This window comes from Sus scrofa, chromosome 14 (assembly GCF_000003025.6).
Source record: "Sus scrofa isolate TJ Tabasco breed Duroc chromosome 14, Sscrofa11.1, whole genome shotgun sequence".
NCBI classification, from domain to species: Eukaryota; Metazoa; Chordata; class Mammalia; order Artiodactyla; family Suidae; genus Sus; species Sus scrofa.
The window spans coordinates 85,458,852-85,482,391 of record NC_010456.5 but is presented as its reverse complement, the minus strand read 5'-3'; the positions used below and the strand labels follow the sequence as shown (position 1 = coordinate 85,482,391).

Sequence of the window (23,540 nt, the reverse complement as noted above, 5' to 3'; positions counted from 1 at the left end):
CTTCTCTTTGACAGATGAAGACACAGAAGCTGTGAGAGACCTATCCAAGGTCACAGCCTGTAAATGGAAGTGCTAGGATTTGAACCCAGCTGGCCTGACCTGGAGCTTAGGCTCTTTCTAATGCCTCTAGCACCTTCCTCTTATTGCCTTTTCACTATAAGATAGTGTCACTGGACAGAATTCCCAGTGGCCCTTATTAGAGGCCAGGGTCTGTCTTCATCACCTTTGAGCCCAGGCACCCAGTGGGATCTGTGCAGCCACAGCGTGGCTGACATGGGGCAGCCTTGTAGGTGGGTAGCTCTGCTGGCCGGGCCAGCAGCCCCTTGCCCCAAGGTGGCTGTCCACCTCTTGCCTGGCCCTGGATGCTCTGGTGCTGGGCTGTTTCTATGGAAAGGGATTCCCCACCCCCATCTTCAGGGCTGGGTGTTTCCAGGAAGCAATAAGCCGTGAGTGCTGTGTCCGGGGCTCCCCTCCATAATCCCCAGCCTGTCTGTGTTTATCCGATGGCTTCAGGCGGGGGTGTGGGTAGCCCATGAGCCATTGGGCAGCTGCTGGGCTTACTGGGCCGTCAAGACAGAGCAGTCAGGGACAGGGCCCTGCCCGGGCTACAGAGGAGCCAGGAGCCATGAGGGTGGCAGTGGGTCTCCTCTGGCTCCTGGCCCTCGGAGGGCCCTCCCAGGCCGGGAGCACCTGCCCCTCTCAGTGCAGCTGCAGTCTCCATGTCCTGGGTGATGGCAGCAAAGCCAGGTATGGCACCAGGTGTGTGGGGGTGGGTAGCTCAGCCCCCAGGTCTCTTGGCTGGGCTGGGAGGGGTTGGATGCAGGGCCCTCAGACTGAGGCCGGGTGAGACCCCAATCTCCCTGGCCCTCAAGGTCCAAGGGTCTTATGGGGCTAGTCTGTGCTATGTTTTCTTCCAGGCAGCAGGGTGGGGTTCTGCTCAGGTGGTAGCAGGTACCTTTCCACTTGGAGCAGGGATGGGGCACAGATGTGTCAGCTCCAGGAAATCTTCTCTGAGTCCTCCTCCAGGATCCTGTGAGAGGAACCCTTGTTAAGGGCACAGGAATGCTCCCCTTACCTCTTTCTTTTTCTCTCCTTCCTTCCTCTACCTCTCCTACCAGCCTCTATCTCACCCACCCCTTCTTTTCTAGGCCTCTTTTGTTCTCTTGCCTCACCTCCTGGGGGCACCCAATCATATTCCAGGTATTTCTTCCTACCCCACCCATGATGGAACCACCTGCCTCCTCATGCTCTCCCTGCTCCAGGTATCCCCTAGCCCAGCCCCCAGAAGCCTCAGCCTTAACCCCTTTCTGTGGGCTTTTGCAAAGGCAGAGAGTACCCATTCCAGTGCAAGCAAGTGCCCCTCCACCCTTAGCCTCTTTAACTTTCCCCATCCCCACTCTGATCCCTGAAAGCATTTCCTTCCTTGCTTTTTCCTCTTTCTGGTCTGTTCCCAAAGTCACCGTGGTTTGTGGACACTTGCTCTTCCCCCATGGCTCATTCCCTGTCTCTCTTTGGCAGTCATTAAACTGTCTTTTTTTTTTTTTTTTTGTCTTTTGTCTTTTTGTTGTTGTTGTTGCTATTTCTTGGGCCGTTCCCGCGGCATATGGAGGTTCCCAGGCTAGGGGTCGAATCGGAGCTGTAGCCACCGGCCCACGCCAGAGCCACAGCAACGCGGGATCCGAACCGCGTCTGCAACCTACACCACAGCTCACGGCAACGCCGGATCGTCAACCCACTGAGCAAGGGCAGGGACCGAACCCACAACCTCATGGTTCCTAGTCGGATTCGTTAACCACTGCGCCACGACGGGAGCTCCCTCTTTCTTTTTTTTTTTTTTACCTCTTTAGTTCATCCATTACTGACCTCTGTATTTTCTAACTTTCTCAAGGATTTCAGCCTCTGGCTTAGGGTCTTTCCTACCATCTCTCCAGCCTCCTGGAATTTCATTCTCTCTCTTTCATCTTAGATGGGTGTTGGGGAGCCACTGATAGTTTCTAATCAGGGTAGCAACGTTATCAGTGTGACTCTTTCAATGATCTTAGCAATGGGGGTCAGGCTGATTGAGTCTGGGGGCAGGCAGAGAATGGAGAGGCATCTCCAAGGAAGGACACTCCATATGGTCTGAAAAGAGCTCCATTTCTGGTCCAAGTTTGTTATGCTCCGATTCATATGGGCCATATGAAAAAAGAATCTCCCCAAGAGAAGCCAGGGCTGAGCCCTGAGCAGTTCAGGAAAGAACCTATGGCCAAGGAGAGTGTGACAAAGAGCCTCCTGTGCAACCTCTAGAGAGCACAGGACTCAAAGTCACACAACATCAGCAGCAGAGCTGGTCCTAAAAGCCAGAGCTTCAGTTCCATTTCCAGAACTCTTCTTACCTGATGATGCTGCCATGGGCAGGGACCAGGGAGGGCTTTTGATTGCACGTTGGATTTAGGATGTAAAATGAAATTCCAGATGCTGTTTCCAGGGCCTTTAAATTCAGCTATTGGTCATGCTTTCTCTGAAGCTAGACCTCTCACCACTGGTTCTACCTGCGTGACAGTGCCCCGCTCATATGCACTGGCCCATTTGCATGGAGTGTCCTATGCTATGAGGGGAACGAGGCCATGCAAGGCTATAGGGGACCCTGAAGCCCTCACTGGCCATGGGCACAGATTGTACAGGCAGACTGAGGCTCCTTCTGCATCTCAGATGCCTTCCTTAGCACCATCTCTAAAGGGCCTTTTGGAGGCCCCGCCTTTGCATCTGAGCAGCCTGGTGGACCTTTTTGTGCTTTCTGTGTCATGAAGAGAGTGTGTGTACTTGTGGGTACTGGAGTTTCAAGGGGGGATGGGGAAGGTGAGTCTGGGCACCTGAACAGATATGTCTCCATGTCCTTCAGGCCCAGTTTGCCCCCTCAGGACCTGGGCTGTCAGCTTGTGCTGGGCTCTTATTGGTTTCTTTAACCCCTCCCTTAACCATTTTCTCCCCCTTCCAGCCCATGTTTTCCCATCAACCCCCTTCCTCCCACCAACATCCAGACCTTCCTTCCTACAATACCCAAGCCTCTATTATTATTGAAGATATCATTACCTCCAATGCTTTTTCTTCCTTAGCTAGATTATAAGCTGTAAGGGGAGAAGGGCTATTGAGTCTGATAGACTTCTGAATCTCCATAGCACCCATCCCTCAGTAGGAGTTCCATGTATAGCTGAAGAATGGAATACGTGGGTGGAAGTAACTGCCTTGTGGGCACCATTGATAAAAACAAGCCAAAGCCACTGACTTTGAGTAGAGTTATGTGAATTAAGCTGAGGGATGATGCTAGAGTGTGTGTGTGATGCCAGGAAGAGTGTTCCTGATATGATATGAGCAATACATTATGAAAGTACAAGAGAATCTCCCTTACTGAAGCTCAGCAATACCTCCAACCCCACTCCCCTCCTTCAGCGTGAGCAGATAAGCCCTAAAGATGAAATGGGCTGCACAAGGGCTGAGTCCCTTGTGTGCAGCCTCCAAGTTTTATTCTCTTGAGAATCTTTCCTTTTTTACCACTTATATATGTGCTGTTCTCAGTGATGGTGTGTGATACAGCCCTGCATTGTAGGCTCCTTGAGGGTGAGACTGCTTCCTGTGATCCCTCTATCCTCTGCTTTAGAACAAGGTTTAAGTCACTGTTTGGACAGAGGGAACATTGGAAGGAGCTGGTAAGGCTGACCTGATGTACTTACAGTATGGGATGCAGTGCTGGACCCTAACAGTGGTCAGCGGCAATTGGGCTTCTACAAGTGACAGGTACCCAGAACTGGTACACACGTGACCTCATTTAAACCCCTAAATCATCCTGCAAGGTGGAGTCTATTATCTGGGGGAAATTGAGGAAAATAGAGTTTACATAACATACTCAAGGATACACAAGCAAAAAGTCCAGAGGTTAATCTAGCTGTGGAGCTGCAAAGTACCAGCTTTTAAACACCTTGATCATCTCATGGTCCCTCAGAGTCTGGAAAGATTTGAGGTACCCTATGTATGGCTTCCATTTCTGTTACCTTTGCCATATATATATATTTAAGTGAAAAAAAAGCCAAAGCAGTTACAAAAACATACAATTTAACAAAAGAACACTTTTAACTCATAGATGCAATGCAGGAATGCACAAGATGATCTTGGGATTTATGAACAGTATTAATTCTTAGTGTACTGCAGGTGGTGTGAGCAGGTCTAGGTCCTTCAGGCCAGTGAGCAAGATCAAATGGCCCTAGTGGGACCCCTGTGAAATGTTCTGAAAGCGAAGATGCACCCAAACAGAGCACAGGAGGCTGCTTGTTCCCTGCCCATCTCCAGGGCCCATCACAGCCTGGGTTTGGTGTCCTGTGTTCCGTGCAGACCAGGATGCCTCTTGAAAGGTCAGGGAAGAGGGGGGGATCTCCAACGAGACAAGACCTCTGGTCAAATACTGTCGTTTCTGTGACCAGGACTGTGGTGTGCAACGACCCTGACATGACGCTGCCCCCTGCGTCCGTCCCTCCGGACACCTCCAGACTGCGCCTGGAGCGTACCGCCATTCGCAGGGTGCCCGGAGAGTCCTTCAAGGTGCTGAGTCGCCTGGAGCAGCTGTGGCTGCCCTACAACGCTCTCTGCGAGCTCAGCGCCCTGATGCTGAAGGGCTTGCGCCGCCTGCGCGAGCTGCGCATGCCCGGGAACCGCCTGGCCACCTTCCCCTGGGCAGCGCTCAGGGACGCCCCCCAGCTGCGGCTTCTGGATCTGCAGGCCAACCGCCTTTCGGCTGTGCCGCCGGAGGCCGCGCGTTTCCTGGGGAACCTGACTTTCCTTGACCTCTCCAGTAACCAGCTGTTGAGGCTCCCGCAGGAGCTGCTCGTCACCTGGGCTCACCTGCAGACGGGGCCCTTCCTTCCCGGCCACCACGCCAGGCTGGTCCTAGGTAAGAGATGGCATCCCTCACTTAGAACCACCTTGGTGAAGCCTTGTGGTCTTAGGCAAGTTTACTAAACCTTTCTGAATCTCATTTATTTACCTGGAACATAGAAATCACACTTGCCTTCTGGTTTTGAGTGAAGAGAGAGAGAGGCACACATTGGTAGGTAGGTTTAGGAATTCAAGCTGCTAGCCAGGCTGCTGCAGTTCAAACCCCAGCTCTGCTGCTCTCCCCTATCCCACGAGGGGTTGGGAACCATGGTAGGGCCCTGCTGTAGGATGGGTGGAGAGTATCAGAAGAGAGGCCTTTTGGAGCTCCCGCTGTGGCGCAACAGGATCGGCAGTGCCTTGGTAGCACTGGGAAGGGGGTTTGATCCCCAGCCGTGCACAGTGGGTTAAAATCCCACATTACAGCAGCTGCAGCTTAGGTCGAAACTACAGCTGGGATCTGATCCCTGGGGAGGGGGGAGCTCCAAATGCTGAAGGGTGGCCAAAAATGAAAAAAAAAAAAGAGAGAGAGGGCTCCTGGCAGATGTCCCTGGAGCATGCCTTGGCTTTTATGGGGTCCAGCACTGGGAGCTGGAGCATTCCTGGAGTGGTTTGGGAGAAGTTCCTGCCCTGAGGCCCAGGTGTGTCTCTCAAGGAGAGAATATTTATTTATTTATTTATTATTTTTGGCCATACCTGTGGCATACAGAAGTTCCCCTGGGCTGGGAATCAAACCTGAACCACAGCAGTGACAACACCAAGTCTTAACCACTGGGCCACAAGGAACTCCAAGGAAGGAATGTTTCCTGGAAGCAGGGGAGGGCATTCCAGCTCTGTCTACTCTACAGACTTTTTCACCTGATAGAGGACATTGTATAAGGTAGTACTTATATGGAAAATATTGTTGTTTGTTCGAAAATAAAATTTGAATATCCTTTTTATATGTATATATAATATATTTATATTATTTATATGTAATATATATTTATATTATTTTATATATGTATAGTATCTTCTTATTGCAATTGCTTTTCCCTCTCCTAAAAGGTAGCCACTGTTATGTTTATTTGCTTATTTCCTATCTTTTATAATACATTTGCACACACATGCATATACATAAAAACATGGACACAGAAATTTTAGCTGTGTGTTTTTACATAAAATTTCAATATATTGTACATATTAACCAGTACTAACTTTTTTTATCCAGCAATATGTCTTGGATATCTTTGTAAATTACTACAAATGGATCAACTTCATTTTTTTAAAACTATGGCATAATATTCCATCATATAGTTATACTAGGGTTTATTTAGCCATTCCCCCTTTTATGAACCTATGGATTATTTCCATTATTTTGTTAATGTCTATGATGTCACATTCTTGACAATGCATCCTGGTGCATGGAAGACAAATATTTCTCTAGGATAAGAACTGGGAAGTGGAAGTGGAATTGCTAGGTCATGGAGCGTATATGTTGGATTTTTTTTTTTTTTTTTGCTTTTTAGGGCCGCACCTGCAGTATATGAAAGTTTACAGGCTAGGGACTGAATTGGAGCTGTAGCTGCTGGCCTATACTGTGGCCACAGTAGTACAAGATCCGAGCCACATCTGTGACCTACACCACAGCTCACGGCAATGCAGGATCCTTAACCCACTGAGCAAAACCAGGGGTCGAACCTGCATCCTCATGGTTCCCAGTCGGGTTCGTTACCACTGAACCATGACAGGAACTCCCTGGATGTTTTAATATTAATCACAGTCTCAAAAGTGGCTGGGCCAATTCTCATCCCCACCAGTAGTCTGTGTGGCCACCCATATGTGTGTTCACTCTGCAAACTTGTTTGAGTGCCAGTCAACGTGTGAGCTCAATTCTAAGTGCTGGGGATACAGCATTGAACAAGATGGATGAAAATCAGTTCCCCAGTGAAGCTAACAAAGTGGTCAGAATGTTTAACATTTGCCAGTCTGACCAGTGCAGGTTTCATTGTCTGTTAATCTTGGCACTTGCATGAATTCTTGGGGGACTCTGTTGAAATGAAGATCACTGAAGTGGTATCTGTTGAAGCCAGATAGCTCACCACCAGAGCTGGGCAGTGACAACTCTACATCTTGGGATGCAGATGTATTATGAAATGCACTTAACCGGTGACACAGGGTAGCAATCACCGGGCTGGGGTTGGGGGTGGGAGAGGAATGGGTGCTAGTGCTCAAAACGACCAGAGAGTCATGGATGTACAAGCAGGTTTTACTCCACCTTCCCCGACCCTTGATATTTCCCCTTGCAAATATATGTATGTAAATATATACTTTGCTATTGATTATACACTATCAAATTTAATAACAACCCATGGAGGATAGAAAGGACATCACATTAAATGCATTCATTTTATATTTTAGAAATGCAAATATATGAAAAGAAATTGTGTCTTAGAACTGAGGACACACAATACCTCTCTATCTCTAGAAGGTCCTTTGACAGGGTAGGTGCAGTGACCTGCTTTCAGCTCTATGGAGGTGTTTATTTATTTATTTTTTTAGGGCTGTGCCTGCAGCATATGGAAGTTACCAGGCTAGGGGTCGAATTTGAGCTGCAGTTGCCGGCCTATACCACAGCCACAGCAACGCCAGATCTGAGCCAAGTCTGCGACTTACACTGCAGCTCATGGCAACGTCAGATCCTTTAACCCTCTGAGCAAGGCCAGGGATTGAATTTGCATCCTCATGGGTGCTAGTCAGCTTCTTAACTTGCTGAGCCACATCGGGAACTCCTAGAGGTGTTCATTTGAAAGTAAAGAGGGCTGGAGTTCCCACCATGGCGCAGCGGAAATGAATCCGACTAGGAACCATGAGGTTTCGGGTTCAATCCCTGGCCTCGCTCAATGGGTTAAGGATCCTGCATTGCCATGAGCTGTGGTGTAGGTCACAGACATGGCTTGGATCCCACATTGCTATAGCTGTGGCGTAGGCTGGCAGCTGTAGCTCTGATTTGACCCCTAGCCTGGGAACCTCCATATGCCACAGGTGCGGCCCTAAAAAGCAAAAAAATAAAGAGGGCTGAGGATATAACATAGGATTTGATTTCCTGGCATCCTCACTCCTGTCCTCCTCACTCCTGTCCTTTTGAGCCTGTGTCTAAGGGACCCTTGCTCAAAACAGCCACCCTCTTTGGTGGGGTGATGCTGAACGTGCCACTAATACTGAGAGGACAGGGGTTAAGAGTCAGGGGTTATGAAGCATTCTAGAAAAGGATTTTGACATATTGCAGCTATTGCAGAAATACTCATTGTCTGGCCAGTAGCCTGAGAGGATCAGTCCAAGAGTGGCAGCAGTAACTGCCAATTTTGTCTGTATGCTGTATGGCTTATCCAGTGCTTAATATGATTTATCTTTAGTTATGCTCATAGCCACCCTCAAAGGAAACTAATGCTATCATTCTAGATGAAGAACCAGGCTTAAGGTTGCATCACTTAGTGAAGCAAGGAGCTGGGTCTGGAGGCAAGTTCTGTTGATTCTGAGTTCAAGATAGGCCTTCTCCTTGGGGGAGAAGAGGAGCTGGGTTGGGGATCTGAACATCTAGGGCTCACCTCTTGCCTTCCTTCCCACCCCCCTCAGGGCTGCAGGACAACCCCTGGGTGTGTGACTGCCGACTCTATGACCTGGTCAGTTTCCTGGAAGGCTGGGCCCCAAATCTGGCTTTCATAGAAGCCAGGCTGAAGTGTGCCAGCCCGCGCAGCCTGGCCGGAGTGGCCTTCAGCCAGCTGGAACTGAGGAAGTGCCAGAGTCCTGAGCTCCGTCCGGGGGTGGCCAGCATCAAGTCCCCTTTGGGCACCGCAGTGTTGCTACGTTGTGGGGCCACTGGGGTCCCTGGGCCTGAGATGAGCTGGACTAGGGCCAATGGGCACCCAGTCAACGGCACAGGTATGTGAGTTACAGGGACCGCTGTGCTGAGATCTTGGACTGGGGCGGGTGGGCCAGCATCCCAAATGGAGGGGACGGATCAGGTTTGCAGGAAGAGTGGTATAGGCTAAGCCAGGCTCTTTACTCCCATCCTGTCTGCATGGAGTTGAAGGACTCTGCTCAGATGGGGGACATGGGGACAGTGATTTCAATGATGACAATGGCTCATAACTGGTCCTGTCATATTCCATCAGCCCCTCTGTCAAAGATTGGGGGCCTACCATGACAGGAATAAAACTCTGGCTTTTTGGTAGAAGATGCTATCTTAGTAAATATACTATGCATTATAGTACAGTGGCTATGTAGCCAGTATCACTAGGAGTAATTAATGATAGACATTACCAACTATTGAGCTCTTCATGTGTTAAATGTATTATGCACATAATGTCATTGAACTTTAAAGAACAACCTGATTCTCCTTCTCATTTTGTGTATAAGTAAACTGAGGCTCTGAGAGGCTAAATGCTTGGTCTACATCACACAGCTCATATAAGGAGTTGCTGAGACTCCTTAGCCTCTGCCCTTTGTGCTGTGTAGACCAACATGGTTCATCCCTGGCACTGGGTGGGGGGTTTGCAGGAGTCATGGCCCATCTACATGCAAAAAGATGGTGGAGGAGGAACAATTACTCAGCATCTGACCAGAACACCTCCCTTCCCTCCCAGGTTTCTTGTGTTTCCCCTAACTAGCTTGGCAAGCACTGCTCTAGGACCATGGGTTTAAAATCAGTTTACAAACAAAATTGTGCAGGAGCTTCACTAATGTAAAACAGAAAGTTATATATGGCTGTGATTGAAGGGACAGTGAGGCCAGTGAGGGGTGTGCAGAGCTCTTCCAGCTGGGCCTTTGCCTCAGGGTCATTCAACCCACCTTGCCCCAGAGCACCAGCCCACCGCCCCTGAGAGGTCAGATCTGCAGAGCTCTAGGGCCCTGAAAGACACAGTTGGAACATCTTAGATTTAGACTTAGCCTCAGCCTGAGTCTCTCCAAATTTGAGTCCAGGCGATCTCCATCCCCTTGGCTAATCAAAGAAAAGTTCAGTGAAGCCCAGTCTTTCTTGGGATAACAGGGTCTTGGGCAGAATGTACGTAGTCCAAGGCTTGTGAACTTGGCCTTGTCAGGAATCTTAGGGCAGATGGGCCCATGTGTTCTCCCACGTGTGCCTCTTTCCCGACAGTTCACCAGGAGGTCTCCAGTGACGGCACAAGCTGGACTCTGCTGGGCCTGCCTGCCGTGTCTCACCTGGACTCCGGAGACTACATCTGCCAGGCCAAGAACTTCCTGGGAGCCTCTGAGACTCTTATCTCCTTGGTGGTCACTGAGCCCCAGACATCCACGGAGCACAGCAGGAGCCCAGGGGTGCTGTGGGCGAGGCCGATTGAGGGGGCGGAAGCTGCCGCATATAACAAAATGGTGGCCAGGCATGTCCCCCACATCCCTGAGCTTGTCCCAGCCACCGGGCCCCCTGTGCCCAACACAAAGGAGCAACTGACCCTCCAGCATCTCCAGTTGGGGGCCCCAGGAGACCACTTGGATGTGCAGGCTGGACCCCAGGAGGCCCTCATGGTGAGATCTCTCAAGGTGGTGGGGGACACCTATCAGAGCGTGACCTTGGTGTGGAAGGCCCCCCAGGTTGGGAACACAACTACTTTCAGTGTCCTCTACACAGTCTTTGGGCAGCGTGACATGCAGCGGGTGGTTGTGCAGCCTGGGAAGACCACTGTCACCATCCGTGGGCTGGTGCCCAAGATCAAGTACGTGGCATGTGTCTGCGTGCAGGGCTTGGTGCCCCGGAAGGAGCAGTGCATCATCTTCTCCACAGACGAGGTGGCGGATGCTGAGGCCACTCAGCGGCTCATCAACGTGGTGGTGATCAGCGTGGCCGCTGTCATCGCCCTGCCTCTCACACTGCTAGTCTGCTGCAGTGCTCTCCGGAGGCGCTGGCACAAGTGCCGCACCAGTGGCTCCACTGAGGCCACAGGTGCCTACGTCAACCTGGAGAGGCTGGGCCACAGTGAGGACGGCTCCGAGGAACTGTCCCAGCACAGCCTCAGCGAGGCTGACAGGCTCCTCTCTGCCCGTTCCAGCCTAGACTCTCAGGCTTTGGGGGTCAGAGGGGGTAGACGGATCAACGAGTACTTCTGCTGAGGGCTGTGCTCCCCCTAAGCACACAGATGCCTAAACCTGCTCCCCCTCTTCCGCTCCCACAGCTCACTGACACCCGAGTCCATGTTCACCCACTCTTACCCAGTTGGGTACATGCTTACTCACATATTTATACACAACAGCTAATGCTTATATAAGCACTTACTATGTGCCAGGAAGTATTTTAAGTGCTTTATATACATTAACTCATTTAATTCTCATGACAACTCTTTGTAGCAGGCACCAGTCTTCTCCCCTCTTACCTGGATAGGGAACAGGGGGAGTAAGTAACTTGCCTGAATCAGTCAGTTTTTGCTGTGTAACAAAGGCAAAAATCACAGTGATATGTAGCAACAACTGCTTATTTTCACATAACCCACAGGTGAGTGGGTTGACTGGGGTGGCTTTGCTCCATGTGTCCTATTTGGGCCCAGGATGGAGAGTCAGTGGCTTCCTGGGGCAGGCTTCCTTCATGGATGTGTCAGATGTTATCAGAGAAATGAGTAAAACATGCAATGCCTCTTAAGCTCTTAATGCTGCCATTTCTGCCCATACTCTACCTGCCAAAGCAAGTCTCATGGCCAAAACTAAATTTTAACAGGGCAGGAAAGGACTGTTCTCCCATGGAGGTGATGGTGAGGCAGGATATATTTTGCTATGCAGTGATCTACCCTTTATTGCCCACAAGTACATAGCTAAGAATTGGCGGATCTAGAATTTGGACCACACATTTGGTTCCAGAACTGATTAGTCCTTACTACCCTCCTATATTGCGTCTTTTTTTTTTCTTGGCCACACCCACTGCATGTGGAAGTACCTGGGCCAGGGATCAAACCCATGTCACAGCAGCAACTCAAGCCACTGCATTGGGATTCTCAACCGGTTGCACCACCAGGGAACTCTTCTGTAGGTGCATTTTGATTACACTTATGTTAACTTGTAGACATTCACACAATCTCTTTATGCACTTGCCACATTTGTACAATCTCTTTATGCACTTGCCACATTTGTACAGTCACACACATACACACACAAAGACACATACCATCCCCTCCCTGTGTACACTTAGAGATTCTAACATTTTTTCCCTCTGGGTGCAATCCTACCTAGAGGTAATCATTTGATCTTCAGTACAACCTGAGGGTTGGATGATGCCCAAGAGACTACTGCTCATTTACTTTCATAATGTAAGGCTGGTGGGATCTGAGAGTCCCTCTGTGGCCTTTGGCCCAGTACAACCAATGCTGTCTGGCACATGGCTCATCTCTGGTCTCATGTAGCAGCCTTTGTGATTCCAACTGAAACGTACCTGGATTCCTGAGGGTGTTTTGGAGCCTTCTGGGTCTCTCAGCAAAACACTTCAAAGGAGGATTCCAGTTCATTTTGCTTAAATCTAGGACATCTCTGAGATGTCTCTGTGCCCCAAAGAGGGTGAACATTCCCAGATGAAGGGCTGATGTTCTATCTTGTCTGCAGGGCTGAATTCTAAGGAAGACAGGGTGTTTGGTGCCAAGGCCTTTGGGTAACAACTGAGGAAATCTGTGGACAGAAAGTGATGCAAGAAAGCTATTTTGCTAGTATCACCTAAGAGACTCCATATCGTCTTGAATATTTGCTAAATATAAAAACCAGGGTGATGCAGTGGTTTCTAAAATTACTATACTTTTATAAAAGACTTTACAACATATTTTCTTGTTTCCTCTCATTTGATCCTCACAACAACCTGTTAGGGAGGTTCAACTACTTGATTTTACAGATGAGAAAACTGAAGCCAAAATAGCTGAATGATTTATGAAGGATAGTGATGGATTTTCTTGGAGGATCTAAATCTTTGATAACATTCTGGCCAGGATGAGGGTCTTTGTGCTCATGAATATTCAGTGTTGACCTCTGCAGTGTGACCCACAGCAGGTTTACTATGGAGTTTTTCAAGATGCTGAAACCTGGGATCAGAACCACGAGAGCACCAGTGCACATGAACTTGGGATTTCCACATGTGGATATTTCCTGCCTATCACCTAGAGGGAATATCTGACTATAACTTAGGGGTCATTGCTATTGGTTAGAGGACTTATTTGGTTGGAAGATGGCAAAGCCACAGTCCACATCACAGGTTAGCAAACTTTTTTTCTGTGAAGAAAACAAGATATGTAAAACTTTAGGTTCTGTTACTGCGGCTCAACTTGGTTGATGCTGTGTGAAGGCAGCCATAGACAATATGTAAATTAATAAGCATGGATGAGTTCAATAAAATGTTCTTTACAAAAACAGATGGCAGGCTGGATTTGGCTCACAGGCTATAATTTGCCAACCCCTGATCTAGATGTTTAAAGGCATTTCTGCTACGTCTTATGAGACTCAAGACTCAACTGTGATTGTTTGACATATGAGATTGACAGGCACTCCCCAAATCAAAACAAATCTAAATACAGTTGACAAAAGCAACCATCTGTTGAAGTGATAAAGATGTTTTCTTTAAATGATTGGCTGAGCCGATCAAGACTGAACTCAACTCACATATAGTTTTATTGAAGCTTGTTTAAAGAAAAATCAGGAACTTGAAGGTAAGAATGTGTAAGTATTTATTCAGCATTGCATGTGTGTGTGAGAGAGAGAGAGGGAGGGAGGGATGGAGCAAAGGAGAGAGAGAGGGATTTTTAACTTCCCAGTGATTTGTGAAGACCTACCTTGGTGGTCTGAATGGAATGGCCCCAAGATGATCAGCCTCCAATACCCATTGGTCAGCCTCTCTTTGTGTGTTCTGTCTTCTCTGGTTCACTCTTGTAGAGAAGAATCATCCTAGATTGTGCTCATGAATATTCAAGTCATTGGAAAAAACAAATTCACATTGTAAAAAATAAAATGATGTCTGGTTTATATGTCAGTCTTTTGGTATGAGTCTGGTTAGTATGAGTCAGTCCCTGGAAACCTAGTGTCTTCTTATAGTCCTAGGAAAAGAATTTCTAGTCTCCCAAATGCTGAAGACCCAGTATACACTATGGTGATCCCACAGCATGTGGCCCCAGAATCCTTGTTTGGAGGTTGATCAGGATCACGGCATCTTCATGATTTTATTTTGGCAGCGCCTGTGGCATGTGGATATTCTGGACAGGGATTGAACCCTTGCCACAGCAGTGACCCAAGTGGCTGCAGTGACAATGCCAGATCCTTAATCTGCTGCACCACAAGGAAACTCCATCATATCTTTTTTTTTTTTGTCTTTTTAGGGTCACACATCTGGCATATGGAAGTTTCCAGGCTAGGGGTCGAATCGGAGCTATAGTCACGGACCTACATCACAGCCACAGCAACGCCAGATCCAAGCTGCCTCTGGGACCTATACCACAGCAACACTGGATCCTTAACCCACCGAGTAAGGCCAGAGATCGAACCTGTGTCCTCAGGGATACCAGTCAAATTTGTTTCCATTGAGCCATGACGGGAACTCCTATCATGTCTTTTTTTTGACTGCAACATTCCTCCTGATATTCCTCTTGACCTAGGGGGAGGGTATGTCTGATATTATTTAATATAGACACAAAAGCTTGCAGGGTATCAAAAGGCAAACAGAAACTTTATCCTGGAAAGTGGATGTGGCTATTAAAACTAGGCTATTAAGGAGTTCCCTGGTAGCCTAAAATCATCCCACCAGAAGGGAAATGCAAGTGTAGTATTATCAGACCCCTTCCCTTTGTTGTTTAATCTCTTGACTTTAGGGACACCACTTAAATTCTAGATAGTTAGGATAAATATGAACCAAGCTGACTTTAAGTGTCCTAGTCTCCTGTTTTAACCAACACAGCTACTCCCTAGGCTCATGCCAAATAAGGAATCCAGAAGATGAGGGGAGGGAGTCAGGGGAGGAGAAGAAGCAGTGCAGAAGTAACCTGGGTGACTCCAGAGATGACATGCCAGTGGGGTGTTCTTCTCAAGCATCCAGCAGACCACTGGAAGGTTGAGTTGAGCTGATTCATTTGAAGAGGGTAGCATGGGATGAAGAAAGAGAGTAGTAATTACAGAGGATGGAGGGCTCTTTCCACCTTTATATTTTGGAGTGAGAAAACTCACTAATCATTTATGATACCCATGGACTGAATCATATTTTCCTACAAAGCAAGCCTGATAAAACCTTAGCCCACCTGGTAGGGAACTCTGGAGTGAGAATCACCCGTCAGGGTTGTTCCATATCAGGCCAGACTGGCCAGGGCCCTGCGCCCTTGCCACCCTCAATCTCTGCATGGGCCTGCCTTGGGAAGAGTGTGGCCTCATGCAAGCATTCCTCGTTGCTGAGCATCAGCTCACTCCTGGAAGGGCATCTAAGCAGCACCTCTCCAAGTCGGCCACAGCTTTGTGCCCATGCAACCTCCTTGTTCTGATTTTTACTTTGAGAGGAACCCCAGAGATCTAGCTAGACTGTAGAGTTAGACTGTCTGGATGGAAACCCTGGTGTGTGTAATCAGCTTAGCTGGTGACCCATTTGCCCCCTCGCTGGTTAGCTACTAAGCGGATTTTCTTCCCTGAGGCCTTTAATAGGGTATAACATACATCATGAATCTTAGGGGGACCCATGGAATTTCAAGAGTTATTAAAAATTGCCCCATGTAATGGAAAGTAGACTTTGTTACTCTTCAAGAGTCTAGGAGTTCCCGTCGTGGCTCAGTGGTTAATGAATCTGACTAGGAACCATGAGGTTGCAGGTTCAATCCCTGGCCTTGCTCAGTGGGTTAAGGATCCAGCATTGCTATGAGCTGTGGTGTAGGTCACAGACACAGGTCGGATCTAGCGTTGCTGTAGCTGTGACATAGGCTGGCGGCTACAGCTCTGATTCGACCCCTAGCCTGGGAACCTCCATATGCTGCAGGAGCGGCCCAAGAAAATGGCAAAAAGACAAAAAAAAAAAAAAAAAAAAAAAAAAAAAAAAAAAAGAAGATTCTACTGGTGTGTAGGGGGGTGAATTAAACTTTATTGGGCACCTACTGTATGTTAGGTACTTTATTTTTCATAATCTTAATTTTTCCTAGAAGTGCTATAAAGTACTCATTAATCTCACTTTGCAGGGGAGAAACTGACTTTTCGGAGATCTCAAGACTAGGAAGCATAAGCTAGAGAGAAGACCCCCATAGGACTGGATTTATAACAGTCTTGCTCACCATGGCATTCTTTGCCCCTAGGAAGGGTATGGCTTAGAGCAGATGATCCACATATTCTTGTTGAATGAATAAAGAGTGGGAGAACAAGTATCCAAAATCACCTGTTATCTCACTTGAAAATGTAGGCCTTTCTTTTTTTGGGTACACCCATGGCATGTGAAAGTTCCCAGGCCAGGGATCAAATGCATACCCCAGCAGTGACCCGAGCCACAGCAATGACAATGCTGGAGCCTTAACTCACTGAGCCACATGGGAACTCCAGGCCTTTCATTTTTAACCTATGAAATACACAGTATTCAGGAAAAGTTATGAGATCCAGGATAAGAAAATGCTTTGATTTAATCAGAAAACGCAGTCTTGTGTTATAACCTCTATATTAGGATGCTTCTCTGATTCTGGTCATCCAAGGGGAATATGCAACTGTATTAATGCAGTAGAAAATGAATCCACCACACGAGGAGTTGGGGAGATTACCACTGATAGGAGCAGTTGCAGAATTACTTTGTTAACTGTCATCTGCATTCACTTTTAGAGAATGGTGGAAAATTCTAGGTTTTAGGAGTCAGTTGTGATTGTGAAGTGTTAGATGGATTCTGGCCCAAATCACCCAAACCATGGTGCTCAGAATAGCCCTACCCTGCTTGTTTCTTACATCTTTTTGTATGAGACTGAGAGAAGGCAGTATCAGGACTTAATTGGACATCTGGCTTATAGTTTGCTTTCTGGTCTCAAGAATCAGAAAAAGGATGAATTTTCTGACCTTAGATAAGAGAGATAGCTCCCTCTTCTGGGTTCTTACTGAGCTTGTGATCTGGGCCATAACAGACCTCAGAGCACCCAGGACTTTGCTGCTGCTGTGCTGACCTACATTGTTATGGATTACCTATAATAGGATTTTCCACGCGGAAGCTTGAACTATGCTTATTTAAAAATTTGTAAGGCAGTTTCTTACAGAAGAATATGGCTTCAGTTTCTCACTATTTCCTGCTAGTTCTGGTCTTTCTGGATTCACATGCTGCTCAGCCATCGTGTCTGCCAGGATGTACCTGCTCAGAGGAGAGTTTTGGCAGGTGTGCTGTGCTAGCAAAATCCTAGAAGGTTGTGGGGGATGGGCTTTCTTTGGGGATGATGTAGAGTGGGAGAAGACCAATATTTGGCAGAAAATCAGCAAAATCTCTGTGAGACTGATGCTAGTTGGTGCTGAATTTTGGTAAACTGTGCACTTTTACAAAAATGGATCCAACTCTTGTATTTTAAGTGAATGCCATTTTTTTCCTTCTAATTCACAGTCTAATGCCAGGGTAAGCATGATCCCACTTCCCAGTTTCTTGATATTCATCTCAAAGCTGTTCTGATTTTTTGTACAGGACTCTGCAGTGCATGTCTATCTCTTTGGGAACAATCCCAAGGAACCTTCCTGAAGAGTTCAAGCAAGTGAGAATTGAAAATTCACCCTTATTTGAACTGCCTCAAGGGTCTTTCATCAATATGAGCACCTTGGAGTACCTTTGGCTTAATTTTAACAATGTCACTGTAATCCACCTAGGAGCGCTGGAACACCTGTCAGAACTGAAAGAGCTGAGGCTAGAGGGGAACAAACTCCGGTCAGTACCATGGACAGCGTTCCGTGCCACCCCACTCCTGAGAGTTTTGGACCTCAAACACAACAGGATTGATGTACTCCCTGAATTGGCTCTTCAGTTCTTGGTCAACTTGACCTACCTTGACCTGTCCTCCAATAGGCTTACAGTTGTATCCAAGAGTGTCTTCTTGAACTGGCCAGCCTACCAGAAACGCTGGCAGCCTGGCTGTGGGGCTGAGATTCTCTCTAGCATGGTGCTGGCACTGCACAACAACCCCTGGCTGTGTGATTGTCGCCTAAGGGGACTTATCCAGTTTGTAAAATCCATCAGGCTTCCAGTCATCCTGGTAAATCCCTACCTCCTGTGCCGAGGTCCTCTCTCCAAGGCAGGACATCTTTTTCATGAAACAGAGCTCAGCATTTGCATGAAGCCTCAAATCTCAACCTCCAGTGCTAATGTCAGTATCCAGATAGGACAAAATGTGACTCTGCGGTGCTTGGCAAAGGCTAGCCCCTCGCCAACTATTTCATGGACTTATCCCCTGAGCACGTGGAGAGAATTTGATGGTAAGCTACATGCACCCTCTTGACATATCTGGGGGAATGGGGAGGTCTGTAGCCACCCTGTCCTCAATAGAGAAGTTTTAAGCTTGGTCAGTCATGAAGGAAGGGTGCAGGTTAATTGGAACAGGACTGAATTATACTCACCACAACAAGAAAAATTCAAGTTAGTGTTCCACTATTGGCAATATTTTAAATGGTTGCACACAGATCTCTTTAGGATGGGTATGTGTGTATGTTGCTTTAACATATTGTACAAGTATTGTAGATGGTATGTGAACAAATATATTCTTTGAAAGTCTTCTAGATGCAAAACACTATATTGTGTATTTTTAAATCATCAAATTTCTGATGAGAACTTATTTAGAGATTATCTGTTACTTATTTCTTACACTTGTCTGAGCGAACTCACCTTGGGTGCTTGTTTGAAATAAGATTTCCAGGCCTCTGCCCTGGAGATTTCATTCAGTTTGTCCAGAGGAGAGACTGAGAGAATGTATATTAGTAAGTATTTCCTTCCTCTCCCATCCCTTACCCCCCAACTAACTCTTAAGACCAAGGAAGGTTGGGAAGTCCTATATATTGATTGAATTTTACACTTCCCACCACTCTGTTGCTCACACCTAATTGGTTTGAAGTGGTAATACTGGAGCCCATGGAGAGGTAATGACCTCTGTGTGTCCCACAGCTGGGATCCAAACCTGCCTCTCATTTCCTGGAGCTCATGCTCTGCTTTCAAACCTCAGCTGGAAACAACTTTAATGCCACTCTGCCAGGTTGGGGCACATCGCAAAACCAGGGGTGCCTTCTCTAGAAGTATCATGAGGCTATCTAGAAGACAACTAGAAATATCTAGGTAAAACTTGAGAAATACAGTCACCTTGATATTTGCTATACATGGTGACAAAACTCTGGATGATTAAAAAAAACCTAATTAGCTGAAATTTTGACTTTCCCTCTCATCTTACTGGCTTTGGGTTAAATACCAATGAAGGAAAATTATAGGATTTGTAGTTGTACTTTGTTGTACTTAGAGAACTGTAAGATGCATCTAGGTGTCCTTTGTGATGCTCTAGAATCAGTCTCTTTGGCACCATGTTAAATCCATTCTCTCTGAATAATAATCATAGCTAACACTTACTGAGCACTTATTATCAAACTTACAGAGTGAGTACTATTATCCCATTTTGTTGATGAGGAAATGGAGGCCAAAGGAATCTAAGCACTTCATCCAAGACCATATACTTAATAAGGGATAGATTCCAGGTATTTGGCTCCAGGCCCTAAGCCACTCTACTTCTTAAAACTCACAATATGGCACAATCACACTTTTGTAAGAAATCTCCCAGAAACCATGTGTTACCTTAGTAAGGCAAAGGTAGCTTGTGGAAGCAACTAGTGAAGTTGAAAGAGTGTGGTCTTCATAGGCCGAAGAACAAGATTCCAGATCAATCAGTGCCTCTTAATAATTCTCACTATGGACAAGTTGCTTAATTGCTCCAGTCCTCAATTTCCCATGTGCAAAATCTGGGTACTTACCTTACGAGGTTGTTGAGAGGCAAACACCAAATACATGCTTAATAAATGGCCACCACTTGGGAGTTCCCATTGTGGCGCAATGGAAATGAATCCGACTAGGAACTATGAGGTCTCAGGTTTGATCCCTGGCCTCGCTCAGTGCATTAAGGATCCAGCATTGCCATGAGCTGTGGTGTAGGTTGCAGATGGGGCTAGGATCTTGCAACGCTGTGGCTGTGGTGTAGGCTGGCAGCTGTAGCTCCGATTTGACCCCTAGCCTGGGAACGTCCATGTGCCCTAGGTGCAGACCTAAAAAGCAATAAATAAATAAATAAATAAATGGCCACCACTGCCTTTTAACAAAAACCTGGCATTGCTGGATACTCTTCAGCTGTCTGTCAGAGAAATGTCTACCAGGGCTGTTTTGCTCTCTCTCCACCCAGTGCTGACCTCGTCTCCTGCAGAAGATGCTGCTCTGTCTGAGCTGGTCATACCTGCTGCCCACCTGATAGACAGGGGCAATTACACCTGTGTGGCCTCCAACTCCATTGGCAGGAGCACCCTTGTCATCTCCCTTCATGTCCAGCCCATCCAGACCCTGCCTGCACCCCATTCTCTTTTCTCCCCTTCGGAGGGCAATGCTTATGTTGACCTGCGGGTTGTCCAGCAGACTGTGCGTGGGATCCTACTGGAGTGGTTTGCAGTGGACGTCACCCCTGAGAAGTGGTTCACCCTCTACATTGCATCAGATGAAGCCCTCAGGAAGGAGGTGGTTCACATGGGCCCCGGAATCAACACATATGCTGTCGATGACCTCCTCCCTGGTACAAAGTATGAGGCCTGCCTTAGCCTGGGGGGTCAGCCACCACGCCAGGGCCGGTGTGTGGTCTTTGTGACAGGCAGAGACCACAGTGGGCTGGAGGGGCGGGAGCGCCTCTTGCATACCACAGTGATCCTCTGCATTGTGCTGCTTGCAGTGCCCGTGGGCGCCTATGTTTGGGCTGCTCAGGCCCCCTGCAGCTGCAGGGAGTGGGGTCTGCCCCTCTGTGCTCATCGTAAGAGAGCCCCCAGGTGCCCCCTTGCCATCCCACAGCACATGGACCGCTCCTATACAGACAACACAGCTGTCTGTGAGGAAGGCCTGGAGCACAGAGATGCTGAGGGGGAGGGGGACAGGCAGAAAGAGAGGGAGATAGTGGCTGAACAGCCTTGGGCTGGAGAAGGTGAGGGGAATGCTGCAGGCCTCTAGTCCCTAAATTTTTTTTTTTCTTCTTTTTAGGGCTGCAGGTGTGACATAAGGAACTTCCCAGGCTAGGGGTTGAATCAGAGCTTCAGCTGCCAGCCTATGTCACAGCCACAGCAATGTGGGATCTGAGCTGCATCTGCGACCTACACCACAGCTCACAGCCACTCCAGATCCTTAACCCACTGACCGAGGCCAGGGATTGAACCCGTGTCCTCATGGATTCTAGTTGAGTTCATTACTGCCGAGCCACAACAGGAACTTCTCTAGCCCCTAAATTAATTCTCTGTGACAGCTCAATTTGGCTTGCCTCTTTTATTCAACAAGTATTTATTGAGAACCTACTCAGTTCCAGGCTCTGAAGTTGACATAGTGATGAGCGAGACAAAATTCTTATCTTCATGGAACTGATGCCAATGGATTATTGTCCTGTCCAATTGACACTGTATTATCCATAGAGATTGGACATTAATAGGGATCTTCTTTTTTTTTTTTTGTATTTTCTTTTTTTAGGGCCGCACCTGTGTCATATGGAGGTTCCCAGGCTAGGGATCTAATCGGAGCTACATCTGCTGACTTGCACCGCAGCCACAGCAATGCCAGTTCCAAGCTGAGTCTGCAACCTACACCACAACTCATGGCAACGCCAGATCCTCAACCCACTGGGTGAGGCCAGGGATCAAACCCGCAACCTCATGGTTCCTAGTTGGATTCGTTTCCGCTGTGCCACGATGGGAACTCCATGGACATTAATAAATGTTATTTTATATGTATATATATAGCTCTATAACATTTACATGTTTACATGTAACATTTACATATAACTTCACATGTGGAATCCCACTGGAGAAAGGTAGAATTCCACTCCTCTACAGGTAAAGAAATGGAAGCCCAGAAAGTTGCAGTGACTTGCCCAAGGTTACCCAGCTAATAGGCAGGAGGCACCACCCAAAAAGGTTTCTAATTCTATTCTTTCCTTTAAATGTCTTCTTTGAGGTCTTCTTATGTCTCCCATTATTCAGAAAGTGTTATTCTTCCTTTCAATGGTAAGCCCCCATTTGAGGTCACAAATGTTTGATGTTCTAAAAAAGCTCCTTTAGGGGTGATGAGAGCCTGGTGGATGATGTGAGTCTCTATTCAGGAGTGTTCGCATCCCTGTTCTCCCGAAAGCCTGGTGCCCTCATCAGTGAGGAGTGAGGCATTAGCTGCAGCTTCTAGTTCATGGTCCAGTGATTGTTGGAAAGCAGAGTCGAGGGAGCTATATTTGGAAGGGAAAAACCCCTCTATAAGTGGAGTTCCCATTATGGCTCAGTGCTAACGAACCCTATTAATATCCTTGAGGACATGGGTTTGATCTCTGGCCTTGCCCAGTGGGTGGGTTAAGGATCCGGCATTGCCATGGGTTGTGGTGTAGGTCCAGATGTGGCTTGCATCTGGCTGTGGCTGTGGTGTAGGCCAGCAGCTGTAGCTCTGATTGGACCCCTAGCCCAGGAATTTCCATATGCCACAGGTGTGCCTCTAAAAAGGGGGAAAAAAAAAAAGACCCAACCGCAATGCCATCATCACACCAAGGAACATGTATTTTTGAATTATATGTACATATATAGTTACATACACTTATGTGTACAAATGACACACACATATACGTAATGTAGAGAATTTGTTCATGAGAAATTTTTCATGAGAAATTTTGAAGTAGTCAGAGCAGGGCAAGAATATACTTCCATTGGTCACTGGGTCCCTCCTTCCATAGGATCAAAGGCCTTGCACGGGTCTTGGAGGATGCAGCCTTCAGTAAGTGGCCTGGGTCTACCATGAAGGCAAGGGTGGATGTTCTGGCCTCCACTTCTGGCAGAGAAAGCTTTGTGGTGGGGGCGGACAGATGGGGCAGGAGGAGAGAAGGGGCCAAGGAAGAGGAGTGTAGCCTAGCAGGAGGGTCAGGAGCATGTCAGGAGCAGAGACCATGTTCAGCTGCTTCTGTGAACATGGTGATTTAGGGAGAGGGAATACCACCTGGAGAGAGGTTTCTGGGGATCTGGTATTTTAAGACCTTTAGACTGTCCCTTAAAAAATCCTATAGTAAATGTGCACATTACGCAGATCAATTAGGCAACATGACAGCAGGGATAATAGCTTAGACTCTGGAGCCCAGTTTCCTGTGCTTAAATTTTGACTTTGCTTCTTACTTACTGGCTTTGTGACTATTTTCCTGTGCCTTAAGTTCCTCCTCTATAAGTTGAGATTAATAATTGTACCTACTGCACAGGATTGTCCTGATGATTATATGAATTTTTACATGTAAAACTCTCAGAACAATGCCTGGCACATAGTAAGCCCTCAATAAATGCTATCACCATTTAAGGCATGTGTGTCCATTTGTGTTTTCTTTGAATGTGACTCAGCATGCAAAACAGATCTTTTGGAACATCAGATCTTTTTAGGATTACATATATGTGTATGTGTAGAAATACATGCATAT

The 23,540-nt window shown here is 47.3% G+C and overlaps 2 protein-coding genes across 2 annotated transcripts; both read left to right on the top strand.

Moving 5' to 3' along the window:
- Positions 598–13,610, top strand: LRIT1 (leucine rich repeat, Ig-like and transmembrane domains 1). The gene is made up of 4 exons (XM_013983385.2): positions 598–747; positions 4,455–4,921; positions 8,518–8,823; positions 10,040–13,610. Exons 1-4 carry the CDS (start codon positions 626–628, stop codon positions 11,008–11,010), a joined length of 1,866 nt encoding a protein of 621 aa, XP_013838839.2. The 5' UTR covers positions 598–625; the 3' UTR covers positions 11,011–13,610.
- LRIT2 (leucine rich repeat, Ig-like and transmembrane domains 2) lies at positions 17,118–21,067 on the top strand. The gene is made up of 3 exons (XM_005671160.1): positions 17,118–17,227; positions 17,525–18,306; positions 20,262–21,067. The coding sequence occupies exons 1-3, from the start codon at positions 17,118–17,120 to the stop codon at positions 21,065–21,067; spliced, it is 1,698 nt and encodes a 565-aa protein (XP_005671217.1).